The sequence below is a fragment of the Schistocerca serialis genome, chromosome 6 (assembly GCF_023864345.2).
Source record: "Schistocerca serialis cubense isolate TAMUIC-IGC-003099 chromosome 6, iqSchSeri2.2, whole genome shotgun sequence".
In the NCBI taxonomy this organism is placed as follows: Eukaryota; Metazoa; Arthropoda; class Insecta; order Orthoptera; family Acrididae; genus Schistocerca; species Schistocerca serialis.
In genome coordinates, this window is record NC_064643.1 from 208369060 (window position 1) to 208387789 (window position 18730).

Sequence of the window (18730 nt, forward strand, 5' to 3'; positions counted from 1 at the left end):
CTGACAATATTAAATATAATGACTTGGCTTCCCTGTATTTAAGGAACAACTGTAACCATTGACATGAAACTTTTACAGGTCATTAAACTGTATGGTCTGAGTCTTCTGAACTACAATAATTGCATTTCTGCCACTGCTTTCGGAAATACAATTTTTTAACAACACGGTTAAAATTTTGTGTACTGTTTTTTGTACATCTTCCTAAATAATTTTAATTATACATAACATTATGTTTTTTCTTTTAGTTCAGTAGACTCAGGATATGTATGTTATTACTTCCTGAAAACTTGAATACTATACTCAAAGTGGTTTCTGAGATTTAGGGAAAAATGCAACAGAAAATGTAAATGAAAAAATCGGAACGGCTTCTGAAGTTTCAAAAGACTGTAACTCAATATATGCTTCATTTTTTATTTTTAGTCACACAGAAGCACCCTGCACCATAATGTATATCATCCTCTTGATCTTTTTCCACGTGTTTTCATCTTTTCTTCTTTCTGGACTCCTTAGTGGCCAACTGTGCTGCACACACTGCTTTATCAATGCGAACCTTGTCCATCCGTTCAAGTTCTCTGATGCAGTCTGCTCCAGGATTAATTCCCATATGCTGTAGCACTTTCATCCTACCAATGTTGCCATCATTAAAAGCAATAACAGCATCACTGCCCCCCCCCCCCCCACTTTAGTGTTTCATTAAAAAAAAATTTTTTTTTTTTTGGTAAGCGAGTCCATATACGATTATTGAACGACTCATTGGGATTTTGAGTCTGACAATGCAGACACTTCTTCATTAATTCAGGATTTGCCAGATCTCTGTAAATAGGTTTCATGATATCCATTACTGCTGCTGGGATGGAATGTTTATGGCTGTATGAACTGTCTGAGTAATGGGCTTTGTGGTAATTGCACCATGAATCAGGTCCAAGAGGGCAAAGGTGGTGTACTCATTTTTCATCTGTTGACAGTCTGTGGAAGACGGTAGCCCACACTGCCTGCTTCATTTTTAACAAATCCTCTGTATTATTTCTAATGGCCATCCCACAATACTGCTGTAGTTCAACAATCATTTTGTCTGTCAGCCTGCCTCTTACAGTTGTACCATCAAAGTTTCTTGTCTCTCAAACCTTGTTTCATCTTCCTCAATCTAGTGCCTATCCTCTTCTGGACATGACCAACACTGTTAACCTTTATAACACAGCAATTTGCAGCCTTCTATACAAACAAAAAAATTACCGATTTTATTAAATCTTGAAATAATGCACATAAGAATTTTAAAATTTTCAACTGGTGAAGCTTATATTTAAAAAATAAAATAAAATGCTTCCCACGTGAGTTTATTAGTGATTGGTATATCATTTTATTTGGAAAATTGCAAATTTTATAATGAGATAAAACTCCGAAAACGTGAAAAAAAAATTTAGTCCATTCTACCTCCCCTTAATGTCAAACCCAGGCAGCAGAAGGCAGCATTACAAATTTATGATGAAGTTGGGCAACCATTGGTGCTAATCTCTACAAGGCAAACTGACACTGAGGGATTGAGCTAGAACAGCTGAACAACATAGTCACAAAGGACATCACAAATGACACATTACCAAGAACTGATAACACCTTGGATTGTCTGAAAGAAACAAAGCATTTATATGTAGACTGGATACTGTCAGATAAGGTCGGCGAGGATGACCAAGAAGGAAACTGCTTTCATAATATCTGATGGCCTCTATGCCTTCAAAGATATGCTGTTTGGTCTGCACAACATTCTAGTCATCTCTAAATGAATAACAGGCTATAGCCTTTGACATCTTAATACGAAGAAATGTATTCCCTACCCAAATGTCATTGTTGTTTTGTAGAGCACCAAACCTGCTTGACTACTAAGCTGAAGTGTGTCCATGACACGGGTCTCAACTGCATCTGAGAAACTGCTTATTTGTTGCCCAGGAAATAAAACTCATGGGGCATCAAGTTAACAGAGATGGAGTCTGTCTTGACCCACAAAAAGTAAAAGCCACAACTAATTTTCCAACTATCTATGTGACATGACAAGCTACTTCAAAAAGTACTCCTACCATATAAAATGAAATTATTGTACGGCATTATTGGCCGGGAGACCCCATCTGAGATCGTTCACCCACCTGGGGCAAGTCTTTCTATATGATGCCATGTCGGCAATTTGCGCATTGATAAAGATGAGATGAAATGTTAGGACAAAGCAAATGCCCAGTCCTCAAGTGATGACCATCTCCAACCTGGCCAGGAACTGAACCCGGTATTCTGTGATCTAGAGGTGCAGAGGTGCAGAGGTGCACAAGTTGCAGACTCACTCCTACTACAGACACTTCATAAAAGATATCAGTTACAAGGCATGGCCACTGCAAAAACCGCTGCAGGGATATGTTAAAATTTCACCAGATCTGGCACTTTTTGGTGAGAATTCTGACAAGGAACTATAAATTTATACTAGTGGTTATGGGACTGGTGCAGTTTTAGTGCACACTAAGGAAGATGCTAACAGAGTGGTTGTTTATGCTTTCAAAATATTCTTCTACTCTGAGTAGAATTACTCTACAGCAGAAAAAGTTCACAGTTCTTTTATCAATCAATAAATATAAACCTATTAATAACAAACAATGAAAAACCTGTGATGAAATAACAACAATATGAATTAGGATTGATTGCTACTCACCACACACAGGACGTGTTGAGTGGCAGACAGTCACATTTAAAAGAAATTCTTTTAAAAGTGCCTCTCTGCCACTTAATGCCTCTTCCGTGTAGTAAGTAACAATATATCCTAATTCATATTGCTGTTGAATCTATTTATAAAAAGTTATTTCACTATTATGACTGACCACCATTCTTTATGCTGACTGAAAAGCTAGAAGGATTAACCTGGACAACTGGCAAGACAGTTACTGAAATTTCAAGAAAATGTCGTCACACCAATGTACAAAAACTTATAAAAACATATGGAAGCCAACTGCCTTAGGTGAAATGTGCTGAAGGAACACTGCAGCACTGGTGAATCCAAGTCACTGCTGCACTGCAGCTGAAGAAAATGAAGATTCTGCAATACAGAAGATCACAGAAATCTTAGAGAAGGAAGAAGCTGTCAAAGGAGAGCTCAGATTAATATATGGAAGACTGTATAAAGGAATTATGGCCCAATGGGATGTACATGGTCGTTCTCCATCCCAGCTCATTCACAGTCCCTCATACTTAAGTTGTTGTTGTTGTGGTCTTCAGTCCTGAGACTGGTTTGATGCAGCTCTCATTGCTACTCTATCCCGTGCAAGCTTTTTCATCTCCCAGTACCTACTGCAACCTACATCCTTCTGAATCTGCTTAGTGTATTCATCTCTTGGTCTCCCTCTACGATTTTTACCCTCCACGCTGCCCTCCAATACTAAATTGGTGATCCCTTGATGCCTCAGAACATGTCCTACCAACCGATCCCTTCTTCCGGTCAAGTTGTGCCACAAACTTCTCTTCTCCCCAATCCTATTCAATACTTCCTCATTAGTTATGTGATCTACCCATCTAATCTTCAGCATTCTTCTGTAGCACCACATTTCGAAAACTTCTATTCTCTTCTTATCTAAAATATTTATCGTCCATGTTTCACTTCCATACATGGATGCACTCGATACAAATACTTTCAGAAATAACTTCCTGACACTTAAATCTATAATCAATGTTAACAAATTTCTCTTCTTCAGAAACGCTTTCCTTGCCATTGGCAGTCTACATTTTATATCCTCTCTACTTCGACCATCATCAGTTATTTTGCTCCCCAAATAGCAAAACTCCTTTACTACTTTAAGTGTCTCATTTCATAATCTAATTCCCTCAGCATCACCCGACTTAATTAGACTACATTCCATTATCCTTGTTTTGCTTTTGTTGATGTTCATCTTATATCCTCCTTTCAAGACACTGTCCATTCCATTCAACTGCTCTTCCAAGTCCTTTGCTGTCTGTGACAGAATTACAATGTCATCGGCGAACCTCAAAGTTTTTATTTCTTCTCCATGAATTTTAATACCTACTCCGAATTTTTCTTTTGTTTCCTTTACTGCTTGCTCAATATACAGATTGAACAACATCGGGGAGAGGCTACAACCCTGTCTTACTCCCTTCCCAACCACTGCTTCCCTTCCATGTCCCTCGACTCTTATAACTGCCATCTGGTTTCTGTACAAATTGTAAATAGCCTTTCGCTCCCTGTATTTTACCCCTGCCACCTTTAGAATTTGAAAGAGAGTATTCCAGTCAACATTGTCAAAAGCTTTCTCTAAGTCTACAAATGCTAGAAACATAGGTTTGCCTTTCCTTAATCTTTCTTCGAAGATAAGTCGTAAGGTCAGTATTGCCTCACGTGTTCCAGTGTTTCTACGGAATCCAAACTGATCTTCCCCGATGTCCGCTTCTACCAGTTTTTCCATTCGTCTGTAAAGAATTCACGTTAGTATTTTGCAGCTGTGACTTATTAAACTGATAGTTCGGTAATTTTCACATCTGTCAACACCTGCTTTCTTTGGGATTGGAATTATTATATTCTTCTTGAAGTCTGAGGGTATTTCGCCTGTTTCATACATCTTGCTCACCAAATGGTAGAGTTTTGTCAGGACTGGCTCTCCCAAGGCCGTCAGTAGTTCCAATGGAATGTTGTCTACTCCGGGGGCCTTGTTTCGACTCAGGTCTTTCAGTGCTCTGTCAAACTCTTCACGCAGTATCATATCTCCCATTTCATCTTCATCTACATCCTCTTCCATTTCCATAATATTGTCCTCAAGTACATCGCCCTTGTATAGACCCTCTATATACTCCTTCCACCTTTGTGCTTTCCCTTCTTTGCTTAGAACTGGGTTCCCATCTGAGCTCTTGACGTTCATACAAGTGGTTCTCTTATCTCCAAAGGTCTCTTTAATTTTCCTGTAGGCAGTATCTATCTTACCCCTAGTGAGAGAGGCCTCTACATCCTTACATTTGTCCTCTAGCCATCCCTGCTTAGCCATTTTGCACTTCCTGTCGATCTCATTTAGAGACGTTTGTATTCCTTTTTGCCTGCTTCATTTACTGCATTTTTATATTTTCTTCTTTCATCAATTAAATTCAATATTTCTTCTGTTACCCAAGGATTTCTACTAGCCCTCGTCTTTTTACCTACTTAATCCTCTGCTGCCTTCGCTACTTCATCCCTCAAAGCTACCCATTCTTCTTCTACTGTATTTATTTCCCCCATTCCTGTCAATTTTTCCCTTATGCTCTCCCTGAAACTCTGTACAACCTCTGGTTCTTTCAGTTTATCCAGGTCCCATCTCCTTAAATTCCCACCTTTTTGCAGTTTCTTCAGTTTTAATCTACAGGTCATAACCAATAGATTGTGGTCAGAGTCCACATCTGCCCCTGGAAATGTCTTACAATTTAAAACCTGGTTCCTAAATCTCTGTCTTACCATTATATAATCTATCTGATACCTTTTAGTATCTCCAGGGTTCTTTCATGTATACAACCTTCTTTCATGATTCTTAAACCAAGTGTTAGCTATTATTATGTTGTGCTCTGTGCAAAATTCTACCAGGCGGCTTCCTCTTTCATTTCTTAGCCCCAATCCATATTCACCTACTACGTTTCCTTCTCTCCCTTTTCCTACGGACGAATTCCAGTCACCCATGACTATTAAATTTTCATCTCCCTTCACAATCTGAATAATTTCTTTTATTTCATCATACATTTCTTCAATTTCTTCGTCATCTGCAGAGCTAGTTGGCATATAAACTTGTACTACTGTAGTAGGTGTGGGCTTCGGATCTATCTTGGCCACAATAATGCGTTCACTATGCTGTTTGTAATAGCTTACCCGCATTCCTATTTTCCTATTCATTATTAAACCTACTCCTGCATTACCCCTATTTGATTTTGTGTTTATAACCCTGTAGTCACCTGATCAGAAGTCTTGTTCCTCCTGCCACCGAACTTCACTAATTCCCACTACATCTAACTTCAACCTATCCATTTCCCTTTTTAAATTTTCTAACCTACCTGCCCGATTAAGGGATCTGACATTCCACGCTCCGATCCGCAGAATGCCAGTTTTCTTTCTCCTGATAACGACATCCTCTTGAGTAGTCCCCGCCCGGAGATCCGAATGGGGGACTATTTTACCTCCGGAATATTTTACCCAAGCGGACGCCATCATCATTTAATCATACAGTAAAGCTGCATGCCCTCGGGAAAAATTACGGCTGTAGTTTCCCCTTGCTTTCAGCCGTTCGCAGTACCAGCACAGCAAGGCAGTTTTGGTTATTGTTACAAGGCCAGATCAGTCAATCATCCAGACTGTTGCCCTTGCAACTACTGAAAAGGCTGCTGCCCCTCTTCAGGAACCACACGTTTGTCTGGCCTCTCAACAGATACCCATCCGTTGTGGTTTCACCTACGGTACGGCTATCTGTATCGCTGAGGCACGCAAGCCTCCCCACCAACGGCAAGGTCCATGGTTCACTTACGTATTTTTACAATATCACAACATTGAGTTATTTGGGACTTATGAATCTCTTAATAGAACCAGGAGCAGATATCATTGGTTGTGTCACTATCAATTTGCCTAACATTGCATAAGTAACTGTAGGCAATACAAATGGCACACGCATGTTCCTCACTTACCCCCATAACATCTGGTATCAATTTCTCAAGCAGTCACTCCATTTAATCAAACCAGAACTAATCTTTTGGGAAAGCTTTCCAAGTATATAAATGGTAATAAATGGATAGTATTGTGCACTGGCTACCTCACCTGTCACACTGTCCCCACAGTTCTACAGACAGCCTAGGCTCCAGAAATCTCCAGGTTTCTTAACAAATACAACATTTTTAAACATAGATAATCATGTTTAATGATCTCTAATTGTGAAAAACTGTTTCAATGAAAACTGGTGTCACAAGTAACTTCACAATGCATCAACCAAAGAACGACAACTGCCTACCACCTGCAGACAAATGGCACCACAACACAGTGTTTTAATAAGGCATCAGCACATGTACTCTCATTGTAGCTATGTCTAAGGGAAAAACTGGGACACAACATTGATTATAGTGACACCTGTACATAACAAAGTGAAGCTAGGCACTACATGTTTCACACAATTTTCCCTGATTTACAGTCGAGATGTTAAAACAACAGCAAATACTTTGTTTCTGTTTAAACCTCTTGATGCTCAATATGATTACGTCAAACAGTTCATCACCAGAATTGAAGATGCAAGACAACTGTCATACGTAAGGGTTTTGCACAGCCACCTAATAAAACCAAATATGGACCAGTAAGACTCAACACAAGTGATCTATTACAAATTTTTACACATGTGCAGAAGGCTGTGCTATCAGAAAATTATTACAGCATTACTTTGGTTCATACTGAATACTATGTCACATAGAAGACATCACCTATGCAGTAGAGGACAATGATCCTAAACCAAGGAGACAAAAGTGTAGAGTGGCATTCTATCTCCTTCACATGAAGCCTTATCATAGTCCTGAGGTACACGCAGAAAATAGGGGTTTCTGATAGAGAGTCTCGTGGTGTTTGCACATATGACTCTTGTCCATAGTGAACATGTGCCACTCGACACAACTTTGGAGGCTGTGGCTGTTCATGTGAGGATATCTCTGGAATTTACCATCTGTCAGAAAATGAATGAAAGTTAGCAACAAGAGCACAGGATACATTTGTATGTACATAGAATATACCAGCCGATTGTAAAATCTCATAAATAAATAAATTCTAGAAACTCCAGGCATTTCAAGTGGGGTGTAACTGCCTAGATTTGGATCTAATGTACAAACTCCTGAAAAATTATTTCTGAATGCTCCAAAAGATGGAAAGACATATAAAATGTGGTTTCAGCTCGCATGTGGAGATCCAAATGAGATACTGGTCACTATGTGTGTTTATTTCTGTGAATATCACAAATACATATTCCCTTGTAGCATAATGGGTAGTGTGCTGGATTTCTAATGCAATGTTCACAAGATTGAGCCTCATTTGGTGCATGCTTTTTTTTTTCCTTTTTCCTTGATACTGTCTTCTCAAGTTTATTTTATTCATAATACAGTTGCGTAAAAGGTTTTATTTCTATGCCACATTACATTTTAATATCCATTTTTATTTATTAGCTTCATTTTACACACAATCAATTTGAAATAAATCATAAGGATGGTGTTAAGAAACTGTATTTCATGCCTGATGCAGCTCTTATTCTGAATAATTTGAGAAGTCATTTAACAATTTTTGACTACATTATTCTTCCCAAGCAAGTCACTGAAGAAAATAATGTCTTACTGAGCCTGCTGTAAAGCTGTATGATTTTGACAAAGAGAAAAATTTAACATTGCTTGGAACCTATGGTAAAATGAAAGTTTGTCCTGCTTAAGCACTTTTAAATCACAGTGCCTCAGCAGCAGTTAAATACGCAGTAGAACTATAGGTACCTTAATGTTCTGCTGTGTCAGCTGTATGTTTTGTAGACATAACTGCCAGGTGGTTTAAATTAATGACTTGGAGGAACAGAAAAACTGCAATGTGTAAAGCTGTTGAAGGCAATTACACTGAAGCTCTGCAGTTCACCACAAGAGTTATTATGCTGTCTGAAAATGTGAGAACTGAGAAAAGAGGTACTTGGAAAACAATAGTAGTTATGGCAACAACCACACCAATTAACAACCAGAATCATCTCCCAAATGAAAAAGTTTCCACTGTGGTTTATTGTGCATGCTTTCACAACTTGCTCTGGAAAATCTTTCCAGCATGGGTCGAGCAAATAATCCAGTTGCAGGTTCCCTACATTTTAAGACAATTCTATGACCTACTGTTGTGTCACAGCACTTCTGTCCCAGTTACTACGCAATACAGTTTTCATGTTTCTTGTTTCCCAAGCATAAAAAGCTGGGTTGTTCTTGAAAAATGAAGGGACCATAAATGCATTAACTAACAGAAGGTTTCCACTATCAGCCTTCGCAAAATTCTTTCCACCATTACTTAAAGGCTGTAAAAGTCTTTTCCATCACTAAATTAACTGAACTAGCATCTTCAGCAAACACTCCTATAACACACGTATAGCTTTGTCTCACTCCCAGTATTTGATGTCATCAGCATTTTTGATCACATTACCATATTTTGAAACTTAATGTTTTTAAACTTCAATTACATAAAAAATGACAGATATTTTGTGAGAATATTGACAGAAAATGCTATTTGATTCTTATAATCCTTCAGAATTACAACTTGGACTATACTTTTAACATAGGAAAATAACCTATTATTCCGTAGTAGGGAGTTCACTTCCTGCTACATTGGATGTTAGGCAATATATTAGTTCTGATGAAAACAACAGTCACTTTAAAATGGAACATTTTAATTTGGATCCTCTCATCCAACAGTAGTTTCCCTGGATTCTGAAGATCAAAATTTGCTCTCAAACATATTCTAACATCTTGCCGCCATCTAAGACTTTTCCTCGATTAACAAACTACCTCCTCCATTTATTTCATATATTTTTTTTTTTTTCATTTTTAATCAATTATTTTCCCCCCTTTTCCATTTCTTTAGGTTCGTTTTTCTTACTTTTTGTATTCACTTTCTCTGCTCCTTCTCTCTCTCTCTCTCTCTCTCTCTCTCTCTCTCTCTCTCTCTCTCTTTTTGTTCCCCCCCCCCCCCTTTTTTTCCATGCTCTTAGTTCTTGGTGCACAATTCACTTCAGTTCTCATTTCCCTTCTCTGAACTCTTTCTTTATCTCTCATTATGTTCTGCTATCATTTCTTAACTAAGCTAGCACAATTCTTACCAACATACCACTGTTGTCCTCACACTCTCAAACATCTCTCCCTTCATGTTTATTTCCCCTCATCCTCACAAGGGTCACTCTCAACATGGGGTCTGAGTGACCTGTGTCTCCTTCTCAACTTAGCCCCTTTTCCTCCCTGAAGAAGGAAAGGACAGTTTCTCCCCTTCTATATGCATCTATGAGCAATATGTAGAATTTCACCTCCTGAAGGTAAGTACTGATCAGCCACTCCATCTCTATGAGATATTATGTTATGTAGTTAATTCAATACTACAAACAGAAATTAGTTCTTTTAATTTAATGAAGAGCCACATGCAATGAAATGCCATATGTGACAGCATGAGATCCCAGCTCTGTTTGGAATCACATACATTTCTCAGTGATGTTTTTACTGGGGAAATGGTAGCACACAGATTTTTTACAAGTAGTTCTATTGCCTTTCACATTAACAGCAATGCTTTGCAAACAATAATTAAATTTTAAACAACAATGATCATAATTTCATTAGCAGTAGTAAATTTACTTTGTTTGGAACTTGACAAATGATGCTGATGAAATTTAAAATTACTTACACAAAGAGGTTCTGCACCATCTTCATCAGAATCCCTGAGTTCAACTCTACAGGCAATGTTTCTTGCCCTCGTAAAATTCTTCTGCATATCAAAATTCAGACTTCTAGGGTAAACGTACAGATGATTTACAAATGTTGTAAATGGATGAACATCCTTCTCCGAACTCCCCTCAAACTCTACTACTTCTAGAGTTGGTTCACTTGTTGGTGGGAGAGGAAATGGCTTAAGGGGAGCAAGTGTTGTTGTTAGAGTATCTGTTAACAACAAACATTTTGAAGTGAGGAGCAAAAAACTAAATATGGAAACTAATCTGTAAAAACAAGGTGTTAGTAGCAATTGTTACAACTATTTTACACACTATAAACTAAGTAGTAAGGTTGGACACTACATGAAAACTTAACGAATTTTTGATGTGACAGTTTTAAAACATGATATCCAATGAATAAACCAGTGTTTTTTCTTTTTTAAAAGTATTTGCACTCACATGTTTTTAAGTGTTAATGATGACCCATACCAAAATAATTCGTAAGTCACACCAACACTATTAATTATGACAAATAAATTACTCTAAATAGTCCTTAATGCTATGTGGAGGTCCACAGCTATGGAATTTGTCAATGTTGAAAAGTCCAGTCAAGGAAGACACTAAAAATATTCTTAATTAATAGTAACAATTATTACTCAAACAATAATGACTTGGAATAAAGATTATGACCTATCAATATTATGTGCTTCTGTACCTACATTCTGTTACTTTAAGATTTCCTTACAAAGACAACTATATCAAAATGCTGAAAATATACCTGTCTCTCAATAATTTATTACGTACATGAAGCTGTTAAATATATTGAAGCAAGTGGCTACTGTTAAGCAGCAACTACAACCAAAAAGTAAACATATTTCATTATTAGGCACATATAAGGCATTAATTCATAAAACCCAGTAAGATATTATGTTTACAGCATGTCTAGCAACTTACTCTCAGGAATCTCTGTAATCTGCTCCACCTTTACAGTGATCCACCCAGGAATTACAGTGAGACGGCTCATTTTGTCTGGTCTACAATAGATAACACATTACATGTTGACAGTAAGTATAAAATACAGATATTTTCATAAGAGTTTAATGGAATACTTACTTTCTATATTCTGCAAGCACTTTCAAAATTTCTTCGTCTGTAAGTTTATTTCCTTCTTGTCTATATACAGCTGGGAAGTCAGGGGTTGTGTCTAATTCGTTAGTATAAAGCCGAAATAGTGGTCGTGCTGCCCATGCAAAAGGCATTCTATAATTTCCTAACCTGTTAACAAAAATAACAATACTTATGGAAATAGTTAAGAGAATAGTTGGTGAATCACACAATCAGCCAGAAATACTTTTTAAATGTTTTATTTTATTGCTATAACAGGTTTCAGGATACCGTGTCCATCTTCAGATGGTTAATACTTTTCATTACAAAGATGTTTTGATCAACAGCATTTCATCTGCTTCACAATATATACCAGTATATGGCAATATGCTTTGTTGTGGTCCATGTGGTTTTTTAGCTCAATGTATATGTTCAACTTCATGGCAGCCCAAAACCAGTTATGGCATTAAAATAACACATTTAAAAAGTATTTGTGGCTCATTGTTTCGTTCGCCAACTATCATTAATTGTCGCAGTGTTCACAAGATCCTACATGGGTAAAATAACAGCTAAGAGAATTGCAGTTTATTAGTATTTATAAGGAAATGGGGTTTTATGAGATTTAAAAAGGATGAGTGCACTGAACATTCCTTAGAAACTTGTTCCAAAAGTCTGTTTGCACCAAAGTCATTGAGTAACACAATAAAATGCAGTTTTCTCAGTCCAGATGTGAACACCTGTTATCACAAGTGAGAGCTGCCAAAGTCGAAATACTTTTGTTGTCAAAGGTAATGGCACATCTGCAGCATGTTAGCAGCTGCAAGTCATGAAGTAAGACGATGCTCCAGTCATTTAATTAGAATGTTATGAAGTCCATACAACTGGTATCAGCCTTTATATTACACCATTATGAAGTGTATCTGACACTGGCATTTACTGCTGAGGCGTGGTGGCAGATGCCCAACTGACGCATCCTGCAGCAGACACCACCATGCACTACCACAGCAACTTCTCATGACTTTGTGAAGGCAGGAACCAGATGTGTGCACTTAATGAAGTTATAATTAAGCAACTGGAGCATATTTTCACTAACTGAACAAAAGCTGCAGAATCAGCATCATCCAAACATGGAAAAACTAACAAGAACATTTTTACAGTGCACTGCCCATGGAGTGCCACACAAGCAACAGATACCAATGGCCATATACTGAACAGATGCGGGAAATGCTGGCATATTGTTACACAATTCAGTCAACATAAATCCTTTGAGGTGAACTATTATGTAGGTATTCAGCAGTGTATACATATGTATAGTGACATAAAGGTGCGTGTGACACCTTCATTTAAATAGATGAAAAATGAATAAGCGAAGACATCATCAAAAAATCTGATTTCATGTAAAAAAAGGTTACCTTACACAACATAAAGTGATGAGTGTAAATTGGACAGTGTAAAGACTGGATGTAGAGCTCACCAGGATAGCACATAGTACATACTGGACAGAACTGTAGAACATTTAATGGTCTTTGTGTTCATGGAAGCTGTGCTGATGACTAAATTTCTTAAGTGTCACCTACAAGATGGAGCAAAGTCTCTGAATTTATTGCGACTAATAAACATAAATGTTAGTTGTTGGTTATTGATTATTTCTGTTGATTTTACAGTTTAACTACATTCATATGTACAACCCTCACAAAGGCAGTTATGTCCATTTTCCTTCGGTCTTTGTCCCAACATTCTCACATTGGCCTTGAACTTTCCTCTCATGATTACACTGGTTCCTTCAAAGGAGTATATCTGCATTTGCCCAGTTACAGTCAGACTAGTAATTTTTAAAGTAGCTTCTATTTGATTAGTTAATGTCAACTGTCAATGGTACTTTTCAATTCCTATTTTGGTTGGCAAACAGAAAAGCAACTCTGCAGCTTGTTTCTGATTAGGTAAATTTATGTTGGCCTCACCTTTGAACATCGTTTGATGGTATGCTCTAATAACTAATACAAAAACATTTCTAAAGCAGCTAGGTGAGCCAGTGAGAGTCTGAATTCATCACCACAGCTGAAATTATTAGTATCAGCTACAAGCTCAAAGACCATTCATATTTTGCTCGCATATAGGTTAGAGCACTAACAAAATAAAAATGTTATTTTTAAAGGTTCCTCTTAGCCACATTTTTCACAATGTTTAGTTGTTTACAATTCACATGGCTTCTTGAATTGCAATTTTTCTCTACATATACTTTATTACATGTACAGTTAGGGCCAGGTTAACCCATGTGGAGGCCTTTGAGGCAGAAAAAACTTGTGGCCCTTCTGTGAAAGCACAGTAGAAAAATTAAGGGAATACACGTAGTTCTCTGACATCCACCATACAAACTCACTTTTGGCAGTTTCTTCAGCTGCTTCTCTGTATGTTTTCTTTTGCTGGCACTGCTGCCAAACTTTCTCACACGATGGGATTCCATTTCTAGTCCCAAATCCCAGAAATGAATCTCAAATATGAATTACACACTAACTGTTTAGAATAAGCAATGTAACCCCCCTTAGTAACTAGAGCCCATCTGCAAATATACAATACACTACAATCCTCTAAACAATACTGTCACATGAATTAACAGTTCAACTCTATAACAACAGACAAGCAATAAAAGTAATTTAAAAAAGGAAGGGGGTGAGGGGTAAGTGTCCCTCACACAGCACAAATGTGTTTGAAATAAACTGCCTATTATTGTTGTCTACAAATTCTACCCAACTTCACGCATACAGAGTTTATAAACAAAACTTGTAGATATAAAAGGAACATAACCTATTGCACGTCTACGCTGTGACTTAATTTGTCTGCTGGATTGGGACTGAGTATTTTATAATTACATGAAACTGCAAGACATTTATATTCAACGAGAACAAGTGTATCATGATTCTCACACACCATATTCAATCTCCTTTTTTAATTAATTAAATCAAATTAATGCTATGATACCACCTGAACAAGCTGTATTCAGAACTTATAGAAGCTGCTGTGAACAAGTGCTCTCCTTGACTATTCACACAGAATGTGGATACCAAAAGAAACTTAAAACTGGAGTAGTGTTCATTGACCTGTCAGCAGCTTATGACACGGTGTGGCACGAGGGCCTATTATTTAAATTTTTGAGAGCAATACCTTACAAAACTGTTGGCAACTTCTTAAGTAACATGTTAAGCAATATGTGGTTTAAGGTACTTCATCAAGCAGATGGCGTGTACCCAATGACGGATTACCTCAGGGCTCTGTTCTTGCTCCAGTGTTATTCAACCTCTACACAGCTGACCTACCAAATTTGACCTGCCGAAAATTTCAATATGCAGATGACCTGGCAATTTCATATCAAAGTGAAGACCTTTCTGAATGTGAAGAACACCTAACGAACAGCCTTACTAAACTTTGAGTATTTTGAGACATGGCGAATGAGAACAAATGTTTCTAAAACTGAGGTAAGCCAGTTCCACCTCTCTAATCGCCTTTCATCAGCCAAGATCAGTCCACAGTTCGGCCCTCTTGGCACAGTCAGATACAACGTTAGCCCAAAATACCTGGGAGTCACTCTGGACAGAACTTTAACATACAAAAAACACCATTCCAACTTGGCCAAGAAGATACAAACTTGAGTGAACCTTGTGAGAAAGCTGGCAGGCAGTATATGGGAAGTAACCACATCAGTCCTCAGAGGAGGATCCCTTGCACTGGTATACAAAGCAGCACAATAGTGCACCTGTTTGGCTCCGCAGCACCCACGTAGTGAAAGCAGACGTCGAACTGAACTCAGTTATGAGAGTAATTAGTGGTACAGTCCGGTCTACACCTACTTGTTGGCTACCAGTGCTTTCAAACATCTGTCCACCAGACCTCCGTCAAAAGGTTGTTCTTTACAACCTCTGTCAGCAAGTTTCTGAAAACAACTCGATCCCTCTTCATGACGATTTGCTATCACTGCCCAGGAAACGTCTCAAATCTAGAAGACCAGCATATGAAATGGGAGTCCAAATTCTATCCACAGGATTCGACCAGGACGCAGAGTGGAAACATGAGTGGCAAGCTACAAGAACCCGAAACCACGAACTTGTAGACAATCCAACAGTTCCAGTTCCAGGCTTCCAACAACCAAGGGAGGTGTGGGTGCAGTTAAACAGATATTGGACTGAAGAGGGTAGGTGCAAATGCAACATGCACAAGAGAGGCTTTTCGAGTGACAGTGTGTGTGACTATGGTGCCACCCAAACAATGAGCCACATTGAGAATGAATGTCCCATCAGATGCTTCCCTGGTGGCATTGAGAAGCTCTATCAAGCATCCCACGAGGCACTCCCCTGGATCGAATCCATCAACATCCGAGTGTAGTCTGAGCTGTTTTAAAACTTGTGTACTGTATATAATTTCACATGTTCATTTTTATATATATATTTCTTTGTTTTGCTAAATGTGTATTACTGTAATTGATGCATATGATAATAATAATAAACTGATTTAAGCTAATTTATTAAGACGGCAGACATAACAAACTAACAAACTTGTTTCATATTTTTTGTCGTATTTTATCTTATGGTAGTGATTGTATCTGGTATGATTCTTTTTAGACAACCAGTTGAGATTTTGACAGTCTACCTGGAGGCCTGGGTCTACAGCCGTTTCACTGCACCTCTTAAACAAAAATTGTTTGCAGAGAGTTTATTTGGTCTACTGTCAATCGGAGAAAGAAAGTTCTTTACAAGGTAACAATGATTATCATGATGTCTGTTTCTTTCTCCAGGAGTACTCAACTCACACATTGAGTGTATTTTTACAGTAAGGTTTCCATGGGACATTTGAAGAGGAAGCTCTCAACACTAGATATGCTATGTCAATGACATCTCTATCATTTAGTAACATGGGTAAAACAACAAATACATGTTTTACCAACACCTAAATAATGTCCACCTCAAAATCTCTTACAGCACAGTATAGGGTGACAGTCATAACACAGTATTCCTGGCTATGTTCATATACAGACAATCTTGAGAAACATTATGAGTCAGTTATTTTACAAGACCAACACACAGAGTCAGATCCCTACATGCAGATTTGAATGACTGTACTTCAAGCAGAGGATACAAGAAGAATTCTGCTAGCATCAAGTGATGCATGACCTAAACTGAGGATGAATGTCTGAGTAGCATTTTGGTGATTAATAGGGCCACAAGAGAAAGTGATCAAAAGCAAGACAGGAGATGATAAAAAGCCATAAATACAACTGGTTCACATTGAAAATGTCTCTAATGTCATCAGAAAATTACCACAAAAGAAAGAAAATACTGCTGCTGCTGCTGCTGCTGCTAGATGAATAATTTGCTTGGTCACTTGAGGCTCAACTGGTAGCAGAAACCTGATGGTAAGCATGCAAAATAATCAGTCAATACAGTTCAGAAACACACCAATGAGCCTGGAGCAATATACATACCTCTGACAATCTAGCAATTTAGGTGGGAGGGGGGGGGGGGGGGGGTTGAAAAAACATACAGTGGTGAAATGCATTAGAATTTATAAACTTTTTACGAGGGAAAAAAAAGATACAATAGGCTACTGAGGCCATGAATGTCCAAATAATGTTAATTCTGAATAACATGATTAGCCACCAGTTTTCAGTACAAATGGCATTAGTGATCAATCTGAAAAAATGTATATGACTTACGTTACTTTTTTTCTAAATGGAATATCTGTGACAGAATGTTAACAATAATGAGACAGAATTTTATTGTTGTTTTCAGTCATACAGTTGTAGTCCTGCTACACACTGAAATCCTCAAGCCATATTACCACAGCACACAACCTGAGGAGCTAAAAGTAAATGCCGTAGTGTATTGTTAAAGTGGGGTATTTTGCAGTAATTATTTTCTGCGTTTGGGGGGCAATGATGTAACAATCACCACATAATGGAGGCTTTGAGCAGCAGACACACACATTTCAACTACATTTAAAAGTAAACTAAGCTATCCGACAAAGTCCTTCCTCAGATTCTCACACACACACACACACACACACACACACACACACACACACACACACATTCAGAGCCACTGTCGACTCCAGGCCTCAGCACCAAAGCTGCATTTTTAGTTTGTTAGATGCAATATTTGCTCCTCCAGAAACCACAAAAACATAAATGAGCATATGGCACATGTTACAGTCACTTCGATACTTTCCGAGGAATGCAAAGAGACTTACACTGAGGTGACAAAGGTCATCGTATACCTCCTATTATCTTTACGGTCTACCTTTGTCCAGCATAGGGCAGCAGCTTGACGTGAGATGGCCTCAACAAGTCATTGGAAGTCCCCTGCAGAAATATTGAGCCATGTTGCCTCTATCATCGTCCATAATTGCAAAAGTGTTGCCAGTATAGGATTTCGTGTACTAATTGACCTCTCGATTATGTCCCGTAAATATTCGATGGGATTCGTGGTGGGCAATCTGGATGGAAAAATCATTTGCTTGAATTGTCAAGAATGTTCTTCAAACCACTTGCGAACAACTGTGGCCCACTGATATAGTGCACTGTCAGCCATAAAAATTCGATCGTTGTTTGGGAACATGAAGTCCATGATTGGCTGCAAATAGTCTCCAAGTAGCCAAACATAATCAATTCGAGTGAATGATTGGTTCAGTTGCACCAAATTGGGTTCAGTTGGACCAAAGGATTCAGTCCATTCCACATAAACATAGCCCACACCATTATGGAGCCCCAACCAGCTCGTGTGCAAGCCTGCTGACAAGCTGGGTTCATAGCTTCGTTGGGTCTGCATCAAACTGGAACCTTACCATCACCTCTTACAAACTGAAATCAGGACTCACTTGACATGGCCACAGTTTTCACATCATCTTGAGTCCAACCAATATAGTCATGGGCCCAGGCGGTGTCACGCTGTTAGCAAAGGCAATAGCATCGGTCGTCAGCTGACGTAACCCATAATTTCGTCGCATTGCCATTATGGATACGTTCATTGGGCATTCCACATTTATTTCTGTGGTTATTTCATGCAGTGTTGTTGTCTGTTAGCACTGACAGCTCTAGGCAGTCGTTGTTGTTGTTGTTGTTGTTGTTTGTGGGAAGAGACCAAACAACGAGGTCATCGGTCAAGTCGGATCAGGGAAGGACCGGGAAAGAAGTCGGC

At 38.3% G+C, this 18730-nt stretch overlaps 1 protein-coding gene across 1 annotated transcript in view; it reads right to left on the minus strand.

Annotated features, from left to right (window-relative positions):
- The window catches only part of LOC126483634 (dedicator of cytokinesis protein 9), a 344753-nt gene that overhangs the window by 223622 nt on the left and 102401 nt on the right, over positions 1-18730 (minus strand). Inside the window, exons 12-14 of the mRNA XM_050106687.1 lie at positions 11556-11717; positions 11397-11476; positions 10418-10671 (exon numbers count right to left, since the gene is read on the minus strand). Coding sequence (XP_049962644.1) covers positions 10418-10671; positions 11397-11476; positions 11556-11717 — 496 coding nt within the window. The remainder of the gene's footprint in view (positions 1-10417; positions 10672-11396; positions 11477-11555; positions 11718-18730) is intronic.